At 37.2% G+C, this 17,414-nt stretch overlaps 1 protein-coding gene across 1 annotated transcript in view; it reads left to right on the forward strand.

Annotated features, from left to right (window-relative positions):
- Positions 1 to 1,994: 1,994 nt before the first annotated feature.
- Positions 1,995 to 17,414, forward strand: part of UBXN4 (UBX domain protein 4) — a 36,361-nt gene continuing 20,941 nt past the window's right edge. The window contains exons 1-5 of the mRNA XM_090279500.1: positions 1,995 to 2,320; positions 8,467 to 8,569; positions 12,952 to 12,980; positions 13,523 to 13,641; positions 14,276 to 14,447. Of these exons, the coding sequence (XP_090135626.1) occupies positions 2,239 to 2,320; positions 8,467 to 8,569; positions 12,952 to 12,980; positions 13,523 to 13,641; positions 14,276 to 14,447 (505 nt within the window). The 5' untranslated portion in view covers positions 1,995 to 2,238. The remainder of the gene's footprint in view (positions 2,321 to 8,466; positions 8,570 to 12,951; positions 12,981 to 13,522; positions 13,642 to 14,275; positions 14,448 to 17,414) is intronic.

Raw genomic sequence — 17,414 nt, forward strand, 5'->3', positions numbered from 1 at the left:
ACCTGCCTATCTAACATTTTCACTTTAATGTCTCTCTAGCACTCCCAATACATGTCTCATATTGAACTCCCATCTTCATGCACTCCTCCCACCAACCTGCTCTTCCTTTAATGTTCTCTATCTCAGTGCCACCTTCTATACAGTTTCTCGAGACAAAAGCTTGAGATCTCTTCTTGATTACTCCTTCCTCAAATTTCATACCAAATCAATCAACAAAACCTGTTGGATCTGCTTCCAAAATATCAAAAGTATTCACAACTCCATCTCCCTTATATACGAACAACAGCCTCTTAACCAGTCTCTCATATTCACCCATTCCATTTCCAGTGCAATCCATTTAAATAGCAGCATAGCTACATACTAAAAACACAAGTCTTATGTGTAATTCCTCTTTTTAAAATCCAATGGCTTTCTACAACTTTTAGAAAAATATCTGCAACCCTTAACATGACTTCCAAGGCTTTGTATGCTCTAATCCTTGCTGAACTTTTGAGCCTCATTTACACTACACTCCCTTTCTATGTTCTGGCTGCACTGCACATTTTTTAGTTTTTCAAGTATACTGTTCTCACTTGCTTCACAGCCTTTATATTGAAATTTCCTCCACCTGGAACAATTTTCTCTTTCTCCTAGTTAGATTTCCCCTGACATGTCATTTTCTGAGGAAGGTCTTTTCTAATCCTGCTATCCATGTTTGGTCACATCATCATACCTTTGAAGCACCCAAGATCACCCCTCTTGTTGCATTCATCATCTCACAATCATTTGTTCAATGTATGCCTTCCTCTTCAGAACAGTCTAAAGTCACAAAAACAGGGCCTTTGTCTGATTGCCTCACCCCCTTATCAATGCCAGGTACAATGCCTACCTCATAGTATGAGAGCAATAAATATTTTATGAATGAATCAAAGGCTATGAGTGATCCTTATAATATTTAATTCTAACAATAGAAATAATTAAAATCATTACTGAAATGCTCTACTGAAAGAATTTATAGCTTGATCACATTTTAAGAAATCCACTTAAAAAGTTGATGTTGAAGATCAATTCTGATGCTTCTTGAGGAACAGTGTCCTATATAAGCAGCAACTGTCTCTAATCAGTATTGTTTCAGTTTACAATAACACTGTGTTAAAGTCCTGACTGAAAAAAAGTAAATAAAAATTGGAACGCAATATGTTAGCTATTTTTAGGTTAAATATCTTCAGAAAAGGGGTATTTTCAGGCGTAGCACCTCCTTAATCCTGCAAAGATTATCAAATGGTTGTACTGCTGGAGGAGAAATTTAACTGATGTAGATTGTATAAGGCTGGAAAATAAATCGAATCATTATTCTCTGTTTTTGAGTTAACTTAGAAAGCAGCTATGGCAATAATATAGCTAAGTGTTGTGAGGTTTTGTAATGATCTCTAATCAATGACTAGGAAGTTGCTTAAGCTTACAGTCTATGGGATACCTCCCCTTAGATACACGGGCTGTGTGGTGTTACAGAAAGTGATTGTCGTGTTTTTTTTTACCCTTTTTTCAAGGTTGGACTGATAAAGTTCAATAGAAATCAAAACCTTTCACTAAATCCCTACAAAGCCCATTTAATTCCATACCCAGACTCCCAACCCTCACACAATGGCCACTACATAATCATTATAATTACATGGTCCCCCACTAAGTAGTGTTCCCTTCGAAGCAGGTACGATTTCCTCCACGTTAAAGGTCTCATTAGGTAAGAGCACAGCACCTACGGGTCAGTGAGCGCCCTTTCTCTCTTCCCCTTTATAGAATATGAGGTGGCTCTCACTGCTGCCCCCCTTAGCCATGCCCGGGAATCACAGTTATATTTTCCTCAATAGGAAGGGGAACAAGTCTAAGACTACAATTCCCATAACGCCTCAGACAGGCGTTGCGGACGTGCCGTAGTGGCCTCGTCATCCTTTTCACTGCCTCCTCCTACTTCCGGAACTGCCTGTCCTAAAGCCTAGCGGGCGCGCGCACGCACCAACTTGCCAACGAAACAAGGCAATGGGGCTCTGAGCTGACTGCGGCGTGTGGCGTCATGTGACGCGGCGCGCGCTCTGTCCCAGGAGGCCACTAACGGGTTGGCCCCTTCGTGCGTAGCCGGAGGTTGGGGGCGGACCAGCTGGTGCTGCCGGGGCCCCAGGGTCTGAGTAAGGGGAGGGCGAGGCCAGCTCCGGGACTGGGGGGGACAACGGTTCCAGCGAGAACATAGGCCCGTGTGGAGCGATGCTGTGGTTCCAGGGTGCCATTCCGGCCGCCATCGCGTCGGCCAAGAGGAGCGGCGCGGTCTTCGTGGTGTTTGTAGCAGGTGAAGGGGGCGAGGGCCCGAGATATGGCCGGACACTGTCTCCGGCCTACCTCCAACCCCATGGTCCCCCAGCGTTTCCTCCAGGGCTGACAGTCCCTGTCTTGTCAGCGCCTTTTCTTCACTGCGTTTCGGCCTCACCCCCATAGCGCGGCAAGCCCCGCGGACCCCTCCTCTGCCTGAGGCGAGGAGCCGCGGTGAGCAGGCCCCTGCCGCCCAGCCCCACTGCGCCCGGCCGAGCCTCTCACCCGCTCCTTCAGAGGAGTCGGCGCAGAAAGACCCCCACGGCTCTCCCGGGCGCCCTCTTAGAGCTCTGTGTCCCCAGCGACCCACTTCGGGATGCCTTAACGCCCGTGTGTAGTTCTGGTGTTTGGGTGGCGAATACGCAGGCCGTTAAACAGGCAGTTGGGTTCGTAATTAGTTGTGGGCTGTCAGGAAGAAAGCTGTGTCATCGGTAAGCAACAAAGACGGACCACCTGATGTTCACGGTTATTGGCATTCTTACCTTGCTGAAACGCAAACTTGAGCTTTGTATAGGTTTGATTTCTTTTTTAATGATAGTCGGGAGGGGTGTAATGTGAACTAATTTGTTGGAAGTTCATTTTTTTATTTTACCATTTGTTTAGAAGAAGTAGACATTAAGTCCCTGATTCTTTTTGTTTTCCTTGTCTAATATCTACAATTTCCAGAACATGTATCAACTCGTTTACTCCCGGTTGCTCTGGGTTACTGTGCTCCATATTTTATTACTCTCCTATTTAATTACTGTAATCTTCTAGATTTACAGTAAACCTATGCCTCTATGGATTTGCCGAGGCTTGTTACATGAACCAAATCAGTGTCCGTGATTACTGTTAATTTGAGGCGTATTATTTCAACTATTTGTGTTTAAAAACGGTTTATTCATTATTAATTCATAACTCTTGGGGGACTACATCATAGCTCTGTCACTTTATGCACTGTAGTGAGAACGAGTTCCTTAGATATGAGTTTTAATTAACATTAAACTTTAAATTTACAATTGTTTTGTTATGCTAAATTTCTAATGCTGTTTTAGAAGAATTTGAGTAGTTCATATTCTGCTCTTTAACAGTTTATTTCATAAATGAATAACTGCTGTAAAACTAAGGGAAAGTGGATTAAAAAGGAAAAGACAATTAAATTATACAGTGCTTATTAAGACTACAATAATAGTTTCATGACATTTTAAATTGTGCCTTTCACATAAAATCTCAATTGATTCTTGTAGATAGAACACGTTTTATTATCTACATTTTATAGATGAAGAAATTTATGTCCACAGTGGTTAAAAGACATGCACCAGGATCACAGAAAGGATTTACATGGTGTCTTGATACATTTTCTTTTTAGCTGCTTAAAAAAAAGTGTTTCTTAAGAAAAAACTGAACAGTTGTAGACTTTATGTGATTATTGAAATAGGTGTAGAAATCTGGAAAGGATTATGGTGGTCATATTTTTAAACCAAAAATATAATTGATGGTGTCCAAATGCTCCTAGAAGGTACTCTTGGGCTAACCAGTTAATTTGAAAGAATTAATGCTAGATTTAATTCACAAACATTTAGAAACAGTAGTGCTAATTATTAACAATAGTAAAATAAAGTTATAGGTCTTTGGGGCTTTGTGTGTATACGCATGTTCTTCAATTAACTTTTTACTGATGAGCATGTCTTCTATGCTTTTAGAATATCAGTAATTCTGTTGAACGTTTGCAGGAAGACCTGACAGACTCGAGTCTGTCCCTTGACCTCTTCAAAATACTGTTGGCTTTTCTAGTGTTCTGGGAAGTTATGTCCAAGAATAGGTAAGGTTAGTGTCACTGTAGGAATTTGTAGACAATAGCATCATGAAACTGCCTAGGTTGCCTAGACCTTTGTTCATAACTCTGAAGCATACAGCCAGAATTTAGGATTTTCTTAGATCTGACACATCAACAATAGTATTCTAACTCAGTAGAAAATTAAGAAGATACCTTTATAGCTGGAAGGAGTGGTCTTAAGAGTAACTTTGGTTCACATAACTACCCAAATGGGAAATGTTTTAGGCAAACTGTTTAGTGAACTTTTCATGGGTGAATGAAAGAATATTGTAGGATTGATATTAGGAGACTAGAGAGATTACTACTAGTTCAGCCAACAAATTAACAAGGATTTTCAAAGTATTGTAGCTATATAAATTGAAAGAAAGAAAACTGCAAAAGATTTGATTCTGTTCTTGGGAAGATAGAATAATCTGACAAGGATCCTAAAGGTAAGGTGTGTCAGTTCACTGACTAGTGTTCTAGTGGGCTAAAATTTCCTTGACAGACACTGTTTACTGCATTTTGTAGTTAAATAGACCATAAAAGCCTTTGGGTTTTGACCAGTGGAGGTTTTCTAAGTTGGAATTTCTGGCCCTTCTCGGGTCTTCAATTCTTTGCTTCTGAGCTTGTGCCATTCTTTTTAAGTGCCTTTACTTTGGGTATTGTTGATACCACCAAGGAGACAATGTTTTTTCCCAAAATTGCCCACCTATCTCCATAGCATAGTTCATAATTTGATTAAAACTAAGAAACTAAAGATACTGAAGTTGGCAGTTGTATAATTCCACTCAGTGGTGTTAAGATAGCTCTCACTCAATTAAGTAATTCCAACCTTACACCTCTTTACCATGCAGTTGCTACCAACACTAGGCCAAGACATGGACAGACATTGTTAGGGGGAGATGTGACATCTGGGACCCTAACCCTAACCCAACCTCAGAAGTAGCAGATACGTACTACCAGGAGGTGCTGTTTTCTTACCCACCTGGATGCCTCACATGATTCTAAGGCCTAAAAGTATAATTACTGCCTGAACTTGGGTTTTCTCCCTAATTGTTTTACATCTAAATAAATGGCACCACCTTATGTCCAGTTGGTTCATCTTTGACTCTTACTCTTCAGTCTCATCCTGTTTTGTGTTCCCCGTTGTTCTTGACACCACCAATCACACAGGCTTTCCCTGTACCTCAATTTCTTTTCCTCAGTGAACTCTTTTTGGCTCTTGGCATGTATGGCTCAGCTCTTTCATCCTTTAGGTCTTACCTTAAATGTCACCACAGGGAGGGCTTCTGACCAGTCTAAAGAGGTCTCATTATTTTCTCTCAAAGTTCTGTTTTTTTCCACAGCTCTTATTTATTAACACATTAAGTGCCATGTCAGTTACTGGTGACTGACACTATACTTTCTGCAAAGGAAGACAAAACAGGCAGGGCACTTAACATGTTAAATAAGTACCCTTTTTCTGTACTAATAGATTTTAATCTCCGCTGAGGGTAGACAGTGTCTCATTTTTTTATATTTAGTTTATAGCCCAAAGCCTAGCACAAAATAAGTGTGGAATAAAATAGTGAATTTATGAAAGTAGAATGAATAAAAAGTATCCCTGATGCATCAGTCTTCTCTAAGAAGTGGTTGTCGTAACAACGATCTCATACAGCTATTTTGAGGTTGATAGTCTTATCATTGACTTGGAATTTTACATCTCTCTGCAGTCCATAGTGTTTAAAGAGGTGCTCAGAATCATGTCTCTGCAAATGATAACCCCCCCCCATCTGCTTCTTCAACATCTGGGAGTCTGCTGATAGGCATTCTTTTTGGTCTTCCTCTGTGGTTGCATTCAAGTCCCTGTTTATTTTTCCCCAGATTTCTCAAGCCCCTGTTTCTGGTATTCCTGGGTCTCATCTCCCACAAAATATGCTCAAATGTGCGGCATTAGTCATACTTACTATATTAAAAATATAGCTATTCATTCCGCAAAATAGATATTGAGAGCCTGTTATAAGCCACCTACTTATATGCCAGGTTTTGTTGTATGCGTTTGAGTTATTACATATCAGTAAGTAAAAAGGAAAACAACCCTTGCCCTTCTGGAGCCTGCATTCAATGGTAGATACAATAAACACTAAACATAACAAGTAAAAACACGATTAAAAGGTGATAAGTATTATAGAAAAGAAAGCAGGAAATAGGGAACCTCTGGGAATATCTGTAGAGTACATAATTTTAGAGTGGTGATTAGGAAAGGCTTTATTGAGAAAAAAATATTTGAGTAAGTACTTATGGAAGAACATTCCAGGCAGAGGAAACAACTAGTACAATAACCTTTAAATGAGTGTCTTTCATAATTTGAAGACTAGAAAGGAAAGGAATATCAAGAAAGTAAAAGGAAATAGAGCTAACTGGACCTTTGTAAGGACTTCGGCTTTTACTTTGAGAGAAAATAGGGAGCCATTGTAGGATTTTGAGCAGAGGGTTGATGTGATCTGAGAGTTTAAGGAGAGTTGCTGTGTTGATAGACTGAGTGAGCATCCTGACTGGTTGGGCATCGTTACACAAAGGGAAAGGTTGCTGGTTCTATTCCTGGTCATGGCACATGCCTGAGTTGGGGGTCCAGTCCCTGATTGGGGGGCGAAGGAGGGGCAACTGATTGATGTTCCTCACATCAATGTTTCTCTCTCTTTCTCCCTCTTTTTAAAAATAAAATAAATAAAATCATAAAAAATAAAATAGACTGAGCAGGGAGACCAGTTAGGATGCTATTGTAATCATCCAGGTAGATGTGGTAGCATAAATAAGGGTAGTTGTTGTGAAGGTGGTAAGATACATTCTAGATATACAGTTGACTCTTGAACAGCACAGGTCCCTTCATACGTGGATTTTTTTCAATAAATATGTAGAGTTAGAAGTTATATGCAGATTTTTGACTGCATGGGGGATTGGTGCCGCTAACCCCTGTGTTGTTCAAGGGTCAACTGCATTTTGGTGATAGAGTCAACTGAAGTCAAGGGTAACTAGTTTTTGGTTTGAGAACTGAAAGGATGGAATTTCTATGAACAGATAACTGAGATGGAGAAGGTTAAGTATAGGTTAAATTGATGGTGGTGGGGCAGGGGGTAAAGCAGCTTACAAAAGAGTAGGTATACAATGATCTCATTTTTGTAAAATGTAAAGTGTGGCCTGAAAAATTTTTTTTATCCACAAACTAGCAAAGGTTGTTCAACTTTGAGAAATTTGCTTAGCTCTGCTAACCTCAGAAATATTTTTCAATAACTTAGGTGAGTTTCCCTCTGTCCACTAGTAAGTGGTTATGCCAGATAACAGACATTAGAGGTGTAAAATGGAAACACTCTCTTGATAGATATAACTTCATTTTTTAACTTTAAAAAAAAAGATTTATTTTTAGGAAGAGGGGAAGGAAGGGAGAAAAAGAGGGAAAGAAACATCGATGTGTGAGAGAAACATCTATCGATTGCCTCTTGCATGCCCCCAACCAGGGACCTGGCCTCATAACCTAGGCATGTGCCCTGACCGGGAATTGAACCAGGGCATCTCATCTTGATTTCTGGGTTTTGCAGATAGACACCCAACGCACTGAGCCATACCAGTCAGGGCAACAGGTATAACTTAAAAACTTTGTCATTGAGGTATGACATACAGTAGATAAAGTGAAGTAGATTAAGTGAACACCTCAGATTTTTACATGACTACACCTAAGTAACTGTCATCCAAATATGACATAAACTTTTCCAGCAGCCCAGAAGGTTCCTTCATGCTCTTTCACCATCATTAGCACCTCCACCAAGGTAGCCTCTATACTTAATTCTATCATCATGGATTAGTTTTGGGTCAGCATAACTTTATGATTAGCATACTAATAAGAAAAAGCAAGTCCAAGTCTGCTTTTAGAATTACATCTGCCTCTATCTACCTTGGAGGAATTCTGGAGAATAAATGTTGTAGAGGACATTGAACTCAACAGAAAGGTGCTATATAAAAGAAGAGTATTGTACACTTATATCTAAAATCATATCTTGAAAAGCCAAAATAGTTACTGTACATTTCTACACATGACTTCTAATTATTGTGGATATTATTTAGGTGTTTTATTTTAGAAAATGCTTTGTATAATCTAAATGGCAGTATTTTAATTTTATTATTTGTATTAACTGCATATAGTCACACTTTTCATTTTATGGAAAATTTAGTTTTCAAATTTGGTAGAAAATAGTATTTTTGGTATTATATTTTATTTGCAGTTTCAGATTTCCAGGGGAAAGAATCAACAGATACCGGCCCTGTGTTATAATAATCCTTGAAATGTTTTATAGGTGATGATGAACAGTCTACACAGATGGCTGCAAGTTGGGAAGATGAGAAAGTGACAGAAGCATCTTCAAACAGTTTTGTTGCTATTAAAATTGATACTAAAAGGTTTGCTTATGTTTTAATATTTCATTTTTAAAAAACAACTGTATTCGATTCTGATTTATTTTGATGTTTTTAGACTACAAATATGTTTTTTTTTGTTTGGTTTTTGTTTTTGTCTAAGGTAAATTGGAGTCTTAAATTGTGATTACTGTATTCCCAATTCATCTTTCTAATATATCTTGCTGGAAAACTTAAGTTCTCCCAGTCTACCAAGCAGGAATACAAAATAACTGGGATCCTTAGCTTCTAAGAACTTGGAAGTAACTGTAAATCATATATTGAATATCTGAAAGGTTGACAACTTTTTTGGATCCCATTTAGAGGAATGGAGTTGTTTAATTTAATAGGCATAAGGACGTTTATAGGTCCCTCATAGTACCTGCTATCCACAAGGCTATTTTATTTGTTAATTCATTTCTTCTCCCCACCTTACAATTTTTTTTTATTAAGAAAATTTCAAACATATAAAAAGTAACTGAAGAATGTGATAAACCCCCATGTCCTTGTCACCTACTTCAATACCTGTCAACTCATGGAAAGCCTTTTATCATCTATTTCCTCACCCATGTCCACTCATCCCATATAATTTTGAGGCAAATCTCAGTCGTCATCATCATATCATTTTATCTATAAATATTTTAGTATATCTCTGAAAGAAAGATACTTAATTTTTTAACATAACTGGAATACTTCAAAAACAAAATAATTCCTTCACATCAGATATCCACCCAGCATTCAAATTTTCAGTTATTTTATCAGAGTCATTGTTTTATTATTAATTTAATTGTTTCAGGATCCATCAAGTCTGACACATTGTGATGTAATGATCTTTCAAAGTCTCTTTTGGCTGTAGGCTTTGCCTCTATCTTTTTCTGTCTTTGCTGTATATTTTTGAAGATACCATGATTTCCTCCAGTATGGATTTTATAGACTGCAGCTGTGTTGTGTCATTTAGTTTGTTCTTCTGTCCTCTATTCCTCTGACAGTTGGATTCAGGTCAGATTTTTTTCTTCCTTCAAGACTACTCCATAGGTGGTGGTATGTCTTCCATTACAAGGCACATAATGCCCTCCTGTGTCTCTTTATTATGATAGCAGCAGATAGCAATGACCAAGTCCTAGAAACATTAATTCATTAGTAATTGCAAAATAGTTTTCCTGTCCTTTTGATATTAATAATATCAGAATAAATAATGTTTGAAAACTGTCAAGATTAAAATATTCAGAAATTTACCTGTAAGTTTAGAAACTTTATTTAAAATTTTCAGTATCAACAGAAGCTTCATGTAGAAAATTATAGTGCAGTCTGTTTCACAAGAGTAGTTACTAAACTATATATTTATTAAGCTGTCATAGTTTTTTAAAAAATAATCTATCATTTTAATTTATATTCCATCATTTATATTGTTAATTACCTTCCAGAAGCACCTTTTAGAGACAGTAATGGCAGGAGAAATGTAGGGCTTTATTGGGAATGTGGAAGAAATATGAATTCCAGCATTCTTGAGACTATATACAGACTTACTTATCTAACATTTTTAAAAACATATTTCTATTCGTGGATGTAGGGATGCCTACATATAGTGTTGATTGATACTTGTGTCACTGTAGAGAACGTGCTGATAGAATTAGAGTGTCTTTTAAATTATGAGAACTGAATTGTATTTATTATACAATAATGAAATTACCTAATGTTCTAGGAACATTTTAATGTATATTTATTACTGAGGGTAGCCTCCATTGAAAATGAATTGGTAGGACATGCTTCAGAATTTTATAGTGGTTATTGCTGAGAAAGTAGGATAGGTAATTAAAAAAATATTTTTCTGTTATGTTTTTATGATAATCATGTTTTATATTCAGAAAAAAAACAAATTTCTAGTTCTTGGAAGCAGTAATTCTTGGAATTACTCATCTACAATGATTAATATCTCTTACGCACATTATAGTATAAAGTCTCTTTTCCATCCCTATTCTTTTTTTTTTTAATCTACAAATTCCAATATTTCTTTATTTTTTTTCCCATTTTTTAAAATGGTTTTTCTGTTACGGTTGTCCCATTTTTTCCCCCATTGCTCCCCCCCACCCAGCTCACCCCTTCTCCCTCAGTCATTCCCCACCCCGTTGTCCTGGCCCATGGGTTATTTATACTAGTTTCTTTACTAGACCCTTCCCTTACTTATCCCCTTCTTTCCCTCCCCCCCATCCCCTATGATAACTGTTATTCTGTTCCTTGTTCAATTTTGTTCATTTGTTTGTGTTGTTAATTAGTCTCCTGTATTAGGTGACATCATATGGTATTTGTCTTTCATTGCCTGGCTTATTTCACTGAGCATAATTCTCTCTAGTTCCATCCGTGTTGTCGCAAATGGCAGGAGTTCCTTCTTTCTGCTGCATAGTATTCCATTGTGTAAATATATCAGTTATTTATTTATTTATTTTTTAATTTTTGGTTTTTCAATTACAGTTGTCCCATTTTTCCCCCATTGCTCCCCGCCCCCGAGCCCACCCTTCTCCCACAATCATATCCCTCCCCGTTGTCCATGTCCATGAGTCATTTATACACGTTCCTTGACTAAACCCCTCCCTTACTTATCCCCCTTCTCACCCTCCCCCTTCCCCCCATTGACTGCTATTCTGCTCTTTGTTCTATTTAGTTCTTTTGTTTGTGTTGTTCTTTAGTTTCCTGTATTAGGTGACATCATACGGTATTTGTCTTTCATTGCCTGGCTTATTTCACTGAGCATAATTCTCTCTAGTTCCATCCATGTTGTCGCAAATGGCAGGAGTTCCTTCTTTCTGCTGCATAGTATTCCATTGTGTAAATATATCAGTTTTTTAATCCACTCATCTACAGATGGACACTTAGTCTGTTTCCAGCACTTGGCTATTGTAAACAGGGCTGCTATGAACATAGGGGTGCATAAGTTCTTTTGAACTGGGGTTCCAGGATTCTTCAGGTATAATCCTTGCAGTGGAATCGATGGTTCAAAAGGCAGTTCCATTTTTAGTTTTTTGAGGAAATACCATACTTTTTCCATAGTGGTTGCACCATTCTGCATTCCCACCAACAGTGCAGTAGGGTTCCTGTTTCTCCACATCCTCGCCAGCACTTGTTGTTTGTTGATTTGTTGATGATGGCCATTCTGACTGGTGTAAAATGGTATCTCATTGTGGTTTTTATTTGCATCTCCCTGATGGCTAATGATGTTGAGCATTTTTTCATGTGTCTATGGACCTTCTGTATGTCCTCTTCGGAGAAGTGTTTGTTCAGGTCCTTTGCCCATTTTTTAATTGCGTTGTTTGTTTTCTTGATGTTGAGTCGTATCAGCTCTATATATTTTGGAAATCAGTCCCCTGTCTGTGATGTCATTGGCAAATATGTTTTCCCATATGGTTGGTTCCCTTTTCATCTTGCTGATGTATTTTTTTGCTGAAGAGAAACTCTTTAGTTTGATGTAGTCCCATTTGTTTATTCTTCCTTTATTTCCCTTGCCTTAGGAGATGTATTGGTGAAAATATTGTTACCTGGGATATCTGAAATTTTCCTGCCTATGTTTTTCTCTAGGACTTTTATGGTATCACGGCTTACACTTAAGTCTTTGATCCATCTTGAGTTCATTGTGGTGTGTGGTGTAAGTTGGTGGTCTAGTTTCATTTTTTTGCATGTTTCTGTCCAGTTCTCCCAGCATCGTTTGTTCAAGAGGCTCTTTTCACTCCATTTTATGTTCCTTCCTCCTTTGTCCAATATTAGTTGACCATATAGACGTGGGTTTATTTCTGGGCTCTCTATTCTGTTCCGTTGATCTATATGTCTGTTCTTATGCCAGTACCAGACTGTCTTAATCACAATAGCTTTGTATTATAGTTTGATGTCAGATATTTGTTTTCCTTCTCTTTTTTACAAAAAAAAAGCATTTTGACTTACTTTTTTGATACCATTTTTCTTTTTATGATTGCATAATCAGTTTTCATTGTGGATATTTAGGTTGTTTTGAATCCTATGTTATTTACAGGTATTATATTATCGCTTGCCACAGGTAAGTCATAGGCATTAATATCTTCTTGTTACAAGATACTGTATTCAGGTGTACTTGCTGCTCAGGAAGCAGTAGCATGGCAGATACTAATTTGAATTTTAGCCGCCAGATCCAGCCTGCAGTTTGTGGGTTGCAAGAGTAAGTTCTTTTAATCTGAAAATTGTAAGATAAAAAATGTCTTTGAAGAAGAATTATATTTTTCTCCTGCCAGCTGATGGCTATGAAAGGAACTAGTAGTTTCAGAAAAATGCTTCCAATTGGTACAGTAAATTTTTATAAAAACAACTCAGTATTTGGCTAACACTTGCATTCATCTAGTGATTTTCTGTTTGATTTTGTTTTACAGTGAAGCCTGCCTACAGTTCTCACAAATCTGTATCCTTTCAACAAAGAATCAGTTTGTGTGTGTGTGTCATATTTATGTATGTGTATATATATATATATATATATATATCATATATATTTATGTGTGTATATTTTGAGGATTTACTTTTGTTTAATGAATGACATTTAGAAATCACCCATTTTTATTTACAGACTCATGCATTCTTGTTTATGGAAACTTTATATTACTAAGTGTCCTTTGAGACAGTGCATTGTATCAAATGGAATCATAGGGAGTTTTTTATTAGCGTGTAGAAAGTAGTTTGGTTGGCATGTTAGAAGTAACTGACAAGAGACAGTATGGATGTAAAAGTTATAATAGGGAATGTAGTAGATGTTCTCTGCTCAGGTATATAATATAGATAAATCATAAATCAGTTCCCCTATCACATGCTGTAATTGAAATTATTTTGTAAACATGTTAGCTGATTATTTTGTGAAATTCACAAAGATGATTTGCTTTTTTGTTAGTAGTGTTTCATAAAATTACCCCTTGTTTCCCATGGATTGTTGGATTTAATTAAACTGTACAGATCCTGTAGTGTGTGTTCCATCAAGTTTCTTCATTGGAGAAAGTGGAATTCCCTTGGAGGTAATAGCTGGAAGTATTTCTGCAGATGAACTTGTTACCAGAATTCACAAAGTCCGGCAGGTGAGAAGAAACAGAATTGTTCTTTGTATAAACATGTGAAAATGATTAGCCAGGAACTTGACGTTAGAATATTTTTGGAACTGCGCTGTATATTCAGGAATCTGCTGTGCCTTTAAATTTAGAAGGTAGTAAATACTCTCTTCCTGGCCTGGTTTTAAAAATAGCATTATGAAGTTAGAGGTGCCTGTACCTAATACTTGCGTGACTTCTTATTTCCCCTTCTCTTTTCTTCCCTCAACCAACGACATAATGCACATCATTCTTTGTTGCAAGAGAGTTGTTGTCACATTAAGGTACTTAACGGTATATTGCTTGACATGTTTTAAGGACCTTACTCAATTTCTCATTTGAATCCACTTTGGGCAAATGACTAAGGCAGCTTGTAACTTTTTCCCTTTAATTGTAATTTGAAGAAAAAGCAGCATTGTACTTTTAAAATCTTAAAATCTTTTTATGCATTTTGTCAGCTTACAGTAGAATTCCATAAGAGGATTATGTTATGTTTAGGATGATATATTTTAGATTTATCTACTTAGAAAGTATATACTTTGACTGATCTATATTTTTGTCTCATCTGCCATAGTAAATTTAGATTCTTACCTGTTAATTAAATTTCAATGTATTTTCTTCCTAGATGCACTCATTAAAAGGTGAAACATCGGTGGCAAATGGCAGCGAGTCAGAAAGTTCAGCCTCTACTCCATCCACCTCTTTTGAACCTAACAACACTTCTGAAAATTCTCAGTCCAGAAATGGAGAGCCTTGTGAGACACCACCCACTCCTGATTCCGCAGATTCCGCAACAGGTAGTTTTCAGTGTATCTTTTGGGTACAATAGAAGTACTCCTTCACTTCATTTTAAAAGCCACGAGTTACTATCCTTTAAAGAAATTATTGTATTACCCCCCCCCCACATTCATTTAACTTAAAATTTCAGGGTTTTCTTAAATACATATGTTTGTCCATTTAGTGGCAGAAGAGGATAAAGTCAGTGACTATGCCCTCAAACCCAAATAGGCAACAGTTCAGAATAGCTGATTTGTAATTTATGCTACTGTGCTTTGGTTCAGGGACTGTCGTTATGACATTTACCAGGTTTATAAATTTCCTCCCGGTCAGAGGATTTTGAAAGGTCCAAATGAACTAATGTAAATGGAATTGTTTTTATAAGCAATAAACTACAAGACACATTTGAGAATAATATTTGTATTTTTAAAATTAGAATTAAGAGATAACTATAAAATAGAGCTTATAGAAATAAGAGGTATGACTGAAGAGGGGTTGATAGGAAAGACAAAACAAATTTTATACTGTATATTAGGGATTGTGGTCAGAGTTGTTGGGTATATATAGCTTTATACTAGTCAATGTAGGGCTAGATAAACAAAGTTAGGAGAAAAAGTTAGAACATTAGCATTCTAAAAGATGATCCCTCTCTGTCATTCTTGATAATCATCAAGCCTCTATATGAGTACATTTAATGACTAGAAGGTCATTATCTTGCCTAGGAAACCTATTCTATTGTTGAAGCCCTAGTTTTTACAAAAATTCTAAATTTGATACCCTATAATTTTCCATTAACTTTAATGCTGCTTATGGAGTTACACATAATAGGTTTTTGAATATTTGAAGAAGAGCTATCAGGCTCCTTCTCAGTAGTCTCATTTTAAGGTTTTACATGCATAGATCACTTAAGTTCTGGATCCATATAGGACTAGGGGACTCTATTATGAATGTAGTCCATTTAGGTGTACAGCAAAGTCTTTAACGTTTAACTTAATATCATTTCCGAAATTTGTCATTTCCTTTTGAATACAAATGCTTCTTGACTTAGAGTGGGACTATGTCCCAATAAACTCGTAAGCTGAAAATATAAGTTAAAAATGTGTTTAATACATGTAACCTACCGAACAACATAGCCTAGCCTAGCCTATCTTAAATGTGCTCAAAACACAATATCAAAAAAACACTGGTAACACAGTACACTGTAGAGTATTGGTTGTTTACCGTTGTGCTTGCATTTCTCACTGGGAGCTGTGGCTGGCAGCCCAGACGCCCAGATTCTTAGGAGACAGTGTCTTACCACATATCATTAGTTCAGGAAATTATCAGAATTCAAAATTTGAAGTATGGTTTCTATTGAATGTATTGCTTTTGCACCATCATAAAGTCTAAACATTGTAAGTCAAACCATTGTAAGTCTGTGTTCAGTATGAAATTAATAGCTTTGCTTTAGTAAATAAAATCAGTGCTAAAGATATTCATATCTTGAAAACAGCAAATAATTTAAAAAAACTTAGAGATAATGTGGACAAGCTGAATAAAAGTGCTGTATAATAATTTAGTTAGGTGGTTTTATGGCTGAAAGAAAAAAGAATAGGTGTCACGTAGAGGAGGATTTCTAATGGTATGCCCCAGAGTTCTTTGTCTTTGACATTTTATAAATGACTTGAAAATGTAGAATATACACATAATTTTATAAATGAAATAGCTTATTAGCTTATCCAAGGGTTGCATTCATCAGTGTGCTAATAAATATTTAACAAAACGCCTTGGGGAAAAAAAGGCCTTGTTGTGGGCAGGGCGGGAGAAGCCATTATTTGTAGTGTTTGCTAGTTTCCAAGGTGTAAATACTCCTACTACAGTGGCTGATTTCAAGCTACCTAGGTGAATGCAGAGGTAGGAAGAGATGTATACCATTAGCTCTACTTAGTAATTCTAGTATTTCCACTATGGCTGTAATAACTAAAGCATTACATTCCAGTCTTAGTAAAAGTCTAAGCATTTTATTTCTATTAACACATGTTTCTCATAATAACTCTAGAGATACCATCCCCATTTTACAGATGATGAGGCACTTACTAAAGTGACAGGATAGGACTTGAACCCAGACTTTGTTGCTCCATAGTCCTTGCTTTTCCAAAGATCAAAAATGAAGGAAGGAACAGTTGGTGGTGAGTGGTAAGGAAGGAAATGGCAGAGGTTCTAAAATGAAGTTCCAGACTGTAGCTATCCTCTTCAGCAGGCCAGGACAAAATGCTATCCTTCAGGAAATTCTTAAAAGAATACGAGGGTAGAGCCCTGACCAGTGTGGCTTAGTGGGTTGGACGTTGTGCCGCAAACCAAAAGGTCACCAATTTGATTTCTGGTCAGGGCACATGCCTGAGTCACGGGCCAGACCCCTTGTTGGGGGTGTGCAAGAGGCAACCAATTGATGTTTCTGTCTCACATCAAAGTTTGTGTTTCTCTTTTTCTCCCTCCCTTCCCTTCTCTCTAAAAGTAAATAGATCTTTAAAAAAAGAGCTCTAGTGTAGATACATACAAAAAGCTTCTCTAAGGAATCACTCTGGTAAACAGAAGCATTCATTGTGCCAATGTAAATCTAAAGCAATATGCAGGATCAAACTTGGCCTTTAGAGTGTCTCCGTTGAATACTGTCCCACAGCCACATGTGGCTATTTTAATTAAATACAATTACAAATTTAGACCGTCACTTGCATAGCCTTGTTTTAAGTGCTCATTAGCCACATGTGGCTAGTGGCTACTGTCCTGGACACCATAGATACTGGACAACGTTGTTCTAGAGTGAAAGCCTACCTGTGTCCAGGCTTGCTGACTCTATTATATCTCCTCTGCCATATTAATATTTCTTCATGTTTTACCTGTAACTTTTACCTTTGTGGCCCTCAGCTGGGTAACTGCTTGCTTGCTTGCTTCCTTTCTTCCTTCATTCCTTTGTGAGATTTTATTGGTTGTTTTAAGGATAAGTACAC

Source organism: Furipterus horrens, unplaced genomic scaffold (genome assembly GCF_987537825.1).
Source record: "Furipterus horrens unplaced genomic scaffold, mFurHor1.1.pri manual_scaffold_1, whole genome shotgun sequence".
Lineage (NCBI taxonomy): Eukaryota > Metazoa > Chordata > Mammalia > Chiroptera > Furipteridae > Furipterus > Furipterus horrens.